The sequence below is a fragment of the Oncorhynchus nerka genome, linkage group LG13, assembly GCF_034236695.1.
Source record: "Oncorhynchus nerka isolate Pitt River linkage group LG13, Oner_Uvic_2.0, whole genome shotgun sequence".
NCBI lineage: Eukaryota > Metazoa > Chordata > Actinopteri > Salmoniformes > Salmonidae > Oncorhynchus > Oncorhynchus nerka.
Window position 1 is genome coordinate 38,688,077 of NC_088408.1, and position 5,713 is coordinate 38,693,789.

The 5,713-nt window shown below is 45.1% G+C and overlaps 1 protein-coding gene across 1 annotated transcript; it reads left to right on the forward strand.

Moving 5' to 3' along the window:
* The first annotated feature begins 414 nt into the window (after window positions 1–414).
* LOC115140507 (NADH dehydrogenase [ubiquinone] 1 alpha subcomplex assembly factor 4-like) lies at window positions 415–2,428 on the forward strand. Its single transcript, XM_029678842.2, has 3 exons — window positions 415–634; window positions 1,031–1,122; window positions 1,213–2,428. The coding sequence occupies exons 1-3, from the start codon at window positions 502–504 to the stop codon at window positions 1,519–1,521; spliced, it is 534 nt and encodes a 177-aa protein (XP_029534702.1). The 5' UTR covers window positions 415–501; the 3' UTR covers window positions 1,522–2,428.
* Window positions 2,429–5,713: the final 3,285 nt, after the last annotated feature.

Below are 5,713 nucleotides of genomic sequence, written 5' to 3' on the forward strand. Positions count from 1 at the left end.
AGATACACTAAACAAATACCGATGTTATATTTACTGCATTTATGAATGTAAAACCTGCATGATAATGTTTTCCTATTAAAAAAGAAAAGGGAAAAAAGACTGAAGACCTGTAAGACTCTAGTGTTTACCTTTACCTACGATAACCAGCGTCAGATTAGACGTGTCACTCACACTCACTCAAAGAACAAACTGTACACTACACCAGAGGCATCATATAGGTTTCCCATCTTTTCTGCCTACCTGTACTGTGCTCGTACTGTATAGGCTCCAGGGCTCTGCTGCCACCTGTCGGTAAGTGTGTGCCTTCGCATCATTATGGACGCGGAACAAGATGCTCGATGTCCTCTGCGCCAGACGGGGTCGCTGTATAATTTCCAGCTACCATGATAGAACCGTCTCGCTCGCCGTCGAAAATGTTGGAACCCGTTCTCCGGAGAGATGGCTAAGACGGTTCGAGCATGGAATGTGCATTGAGAGTTCCTGGAGGTGATTGTGTCAAAAATGGGGGCACGCGTTGCACGGTTGTTTAGGGATTTTAATTTAGAAAACCGAGTACATCGTGAGATTGGGAAGGCAAAACCCGAAGTGGCACCCCGACATCTGACCCATATGGATCCTGTTCAGAGTACAGAGGGTGAGTACATAGCGATTTTTGTTATTGCGTTGAAAAACTTGTGTAAGTCGGGAGGGTCAACTCAGCCTGTAGCTACGCCAGCCAGGCTGTTAGCAAGTATACCATAGCTTGCTGTCCTGGCGAGTGTTTCTTAACGTTACAGCTTTGTAGCTATTTGAAACCAAGGTTTTAGTGTTGAGTACGTATTTGTGGTTTTCCAATTCTGTAACAAGCACAAGCTAAGATACCTAACTAGTTAGCAGCAAAGATGGCAAATTACCCATTCAACACTAGGGTTCACCCTTTACTTCTAACGTTATGATCTGCTGCCAGTACATACCAGTCTGTATCACAGTCACACTTCTTTCATATGTTGCTCTTTGTCCCCTGAGGCCTAAACGATTTTGTTTCCTTCAGTTACTGAGATCAATGATGCCATCCACAAGAGAAACGACCCCCTCCTGGGGTTGCTGAAGTCGGTGTATGTGGAATCAAAGGATCCTACCGAGGTGAGAGCCTAAAATAATGACTATTCAATTGAAATGTCAAATTAGGACTATTTGCTCGATTGGCACCCAACTCTGTTTCAATACAAACAGGCTCCAAAGGAGGTGACTGAGGAGAACGTGGAGGAGCGCAGGCCACTGAAGTTCAACCTACCGGGGGACCCCTATGGGATGGTGGAGCTCACTGATGTCCCCAAAGGCAAACTGTCTATTGCTGAGGCCCTAAAAGCTCTTAACAATCACAAGAATGCTCCCCGAACATGGACATTGGACAAGGTTGCCCAGGAGTACTCTCTTGACTTGAAAGACACTAAAGCACTTCTAGAGCATTTCATCCCCTTCGAGGTTAAGATCATACCTCCCAAGACAAAGGACGATTCAAAGCAGATCAAAGATACCTAGGACAGATATGCAGTATACCTGGCCTTTCAAGACATCTATCAGCCGAGTGAATGATTTATTTATGTAAATGTACTATCGGGTTGTCTGTCTTGCTTCAAGGTTCAGGATAGGAATAGAGTAAGTGTGGGATTATTTGTTTTTCTGTTACGAAACGAGGGAGACGCATGATTTAAACCCAGTACACTACTGTTCAGAGCCAGACATGTTACCGCCACTCCCAAGAAAGCTGGCTTCATTGTGGGAATGGTGATCAAATCAAATCAAATCAAATTTTATTTGTCACATACACATGGTTAGCAGATGTTAATGCAAGTGTAGCGAAATGCTTGTGCTTCTAGTTCCGACAATGCAGTGATAACCAACAAGTAATCTAACTAACAATTCTAAAACTACTGTCTTATACACAGTGTAAGGGGATAAAGAATATGTACATAAGGATATATGAGTGAGTGATGGTACAGAGCAGCATACAGTAGATGGTATCGAGTACAGTATATACATATGAGATGAGTATGTAGACAAAGTAAACAAAGTGGCATAGTTAAAGTGGCTAGTGATACATGTATTACATAAGGATGCAGTTGATGATGTAGAGTACAGTATATACGTATGCATATGAGATGAATAATGTAGGGTAAGTAACATTATATAAGGTAGCATTGTTTAAAGTGGCTAGTGATATATTTACATCATTTCCCATTATTAAAGTGGCTGGAGTTGGGTCAGTGTCAATGACAGTGTGTTGGCAGCAGCCACTCAATGGTGGCTGTTTAACAGTCTGATAGCCTTGAGATAGAAGCTGTTTTTCAGTCTCTCAGTCCCAGCTTTGATGCACCTGTACTGACCTCGCCTTCTGGATGATAGCGGGGTGAACAGGCAGTGGTTCGGGTGGTTGATGTCCTTGATGATCTTTATGGCCTTCCTGTAACATCGGGTGGTGTAGGTGTCCTGGAGGGCAGGTAGTTTGCCCCCGGTGATGCGTTGTGCAGACCTCACTACCCTCTGGAGAGCCTTACGGTTGAGGGCGGAGCAGTTGCCGTACCAGGCGGTGATACAGCCCGCCAGGATGCTCTCGATTGTGCATCTGTAGAAGTTTGTGAGTGCTTTTGGTGACAAGCCGAATTTCTTCAGCCTCCTGAGGTTGAAGAGGCGCTGCTGCGCCTTCTTCACGACGCTGTCAGTGTGAGTGGACCAATTCAGTTTGTCTGTGATGTGTATGCCGAGGAACTTAAAACTTGCTACCCTCTCCACTACTGTTCCATCGATGTGGATAGGGGGTGTTCCCTCTGCTGTTTCCTGAAGTCCACAATCATCTCCTTAGTTTTGTTGACGTTGAGTGTGAGGTTATTTTCCTGACACCACACTCCGAGGGCCCTCACCTCCTCCCTGTAGGCCGTCTCGTCGTTGTTGGTAATCAAGCCTACCACTGTTGTGTCGTCCGCAAACTTGATGATTGAGTTGGAGGCGTGCGTGGCCACGCAGTCGTGGGTGAACAGGGAGTACAGGAGAGGGCTCAGAACGCACCCTTGTGGGGCCCCCGTGTTGAGGATCAGCGGGGAGGAGATGTTGTTGCCTACCCTCACCACCTGGGGGCGGCCCGTCAGGAAGTCCAGTACCCAGTTGCACAGGGCGGGGTCGAGACCCAGGGTCTCGAGCTTGATGACGAGCTTGGAGGGTACTATGGTGTTGAATGCCGAGCTGTAGTCGATGAACAGCATTCTCACATAGGTATTCCTCTTGTCCAGGTGGGTTAGGGCAGTGTGCAGTGTGGTTGAGATTGCATCGTCTGTGGACCTATTTGGGCGGTAAGCAAATTGGAGTGGGTCTAGGGTGTCAGGTAGGGTGGAGGTGATATGGTCCTTGACTAGTCTCTCAAAGCACTTCATGATGACGGAAGTGAGTGCTACGGGGCGGTAGTCGTTTAGCTCAGTTACCTTAGCTTTCTTGGGAACAGGAACAATGGTGGCCCTCTTGAAGCATGTGGGAACAGCAGACTGGTATAGGGATTGATTGCAGACTGGTATAGGGAGTGTTGTAAACGGCAAGGTCGTAAAACACTACTCCGTATGATTTGTGTCAAGTCTTTAGTAAATCTCGATACACATTTTAATGACAAAATCAACCAATTCTATAATTGTAATGAATGATGCGATATTGGCCTGCAAATCCATTCATACAGGGATGAAAGCCTTGTTAGGAAAGTAATTAGCGAAGTAGTATGAATGGATTTGCAGGCCAATATCGCATCATTCATTACAATTATAGAATTGGTTGATTTTGTCATTAAAATGTGTATCGAGATTTACTAAAGACTTGACACAAATCATACGGAGTAGTGTTTTACGACCTTGCCGTTTACAACACTGATCACCATTCCCACAATGAAGCCAGCTTTCTTGGGAGTGGCGGTAACATGTCTGGCTCTGAACAGTAGTGTACTGGGTTTAAATCATGCGTCTCCCTCGTTTCGTAACAGAAAAACAAATAATCCCACTGACAGTAAATTGACTGTCACTTGCTAATTTGGCATCTTTATACAAATCGCAATGTACTCTCTTAAATTTTTCATTCATATGAGCCAATGTTATGTATTTCTGTAATTCCTATTAAGAGTGGGAAAACATTTTGATGTCGGATTTTGTTTGTCTTCCGTGGGTATCCAAGCAAGCACTTGTGTTTTAAGTACTGTATCATGATTATATACACTACATGACCAAAAGTATGTGGACTCCTGCTCGTCGAACATGTCATTTCAAAATCATGGGCATTAATATGGAGTTGGTTCCCTCTTTGCTGCTAAAACAGCCTTCACTCTTCTGGGAAGGCTTTCCACTAGATGTTGGAACATTGCTGCGGGGACTTGCTTCCATTCAGCCACAAGCATTAGTGAGGTTGGGCGATTAGGTTTGGCTCGCAGTTCGCATTCCAATTCATCCCAAAAGTGTTCGATGGGATTGAGGTCAGAGCTCTGTGCAGGCCAGTCAAGTTCTTCCATACCTATCTCAACAAACCATTTCTGTATGGACCTCGCTTTGTGCACGGGGGCATTGTCATGCTGAAACAGGAAAGGGCCTTCCCCAAACTATTGCCACAAAGTTGGAAGCACAGAATAATCTAGAATGTCATTGTATGCTATAGCGTTAAGATTCCCTTCTGGAACTAAGGGGCCTAGCCCGAAACATGAAAAACAGCCCTAGACCATTATTCCTCCTCCACCAAACTTTACAGTTGGCACTATGCATTCGGGCCGGTAGCGTTCTCCTAGCATCCGCCAAAACCCTGATTTGTCTGTCAGACTGCCTGATGGTGAAGCGTAATTCATCACTCCAGAGTCCAATGGTGGCGAGCTTTATAGCACTCCAGCTGAAGCTTGGCGTTGCGCATAGTAATCGTAGGCTTGTGTGCGGCTTCTTGGACATGGAAACCAATTTCAAGAAGCTCCGGACGAAAAGTTATTGTGCTGACGTTGCTTCCAGAGGCAGTTTGGAAGTCGGTGGTGAGTGTTGCAACTCAGGACATGATTTTTACACGGTTAAGCACTCGCCGGTCCCGTTCTGTGAGCATGTGACCTACCACTTCGCAGCTGAGCCGTTGTTGCTCCTAGACGTTTCCACTTCAAAATAACAGCACTTACAGTTGACCGTGGCAGCTCTAACAGGGTAGAAATTTTACGAACTGACTTGTTTGAAAGGTGGCATCCTATGACGGTGCCACGTTGAAGGTCACTGAGCTTGTCAGTAAAGCCATTCTACTGCCAATGTTTGTCTATGGAGTTTGCATGACTGTGCAATATTTCTGCTGGGTTTTTCACACTCAACAGTTGCTTGTGTGTATCAAGAATGGTCCACCACCCAAAGGACATCTAGCCAACTTGACACAACTGTGGGAAACATTGGAGTCCACATGGGCCAGCATCCCTGTGGAACGGTTTCGACACCTTGAAAAGTCCATTGAGGCATTTCTGAGGGCAAAAGGGGGTTCAACTCAATATTAGGAAGGTGTTCCTAATGTTTTGTACACTGTACTTTGCAGGGTCATTTATTTCATAAAAGAATCATGATGATGCTGTTTACTTTCCGTTGATGATGTGGATTGTTGTGATGTTTCATTTAATAAATCAAACACATTATTTTTGTTTTGAATTTTTACCCCTTTTTCTCCCCAATTTCGTGGTATCCAATTGTTTTAGTAG

Coding starts and splice junctions, on each gene's coding strand:
- LOC115140507 (XM_029678842.2), top strand. CDS start 502: ATGGGGGCACGCGTTGCACGGTTGTTTAGGGATTTTAATTTAGAAAAC. Junction 635..1,030: donor TCCTGTTCAGAGTACAGAGG/GTGAGTACATAG, acceptor TGTTTCCTTCAG/TTACTGAGATCAATGATGCC. Junction 1,123..1,212: donor AATCAAAGGATCCTACCGAG/GTGAGAGCCTAA, acceptor CAATACAAACAG/GCTCCAAAGGAGGTGACTGA.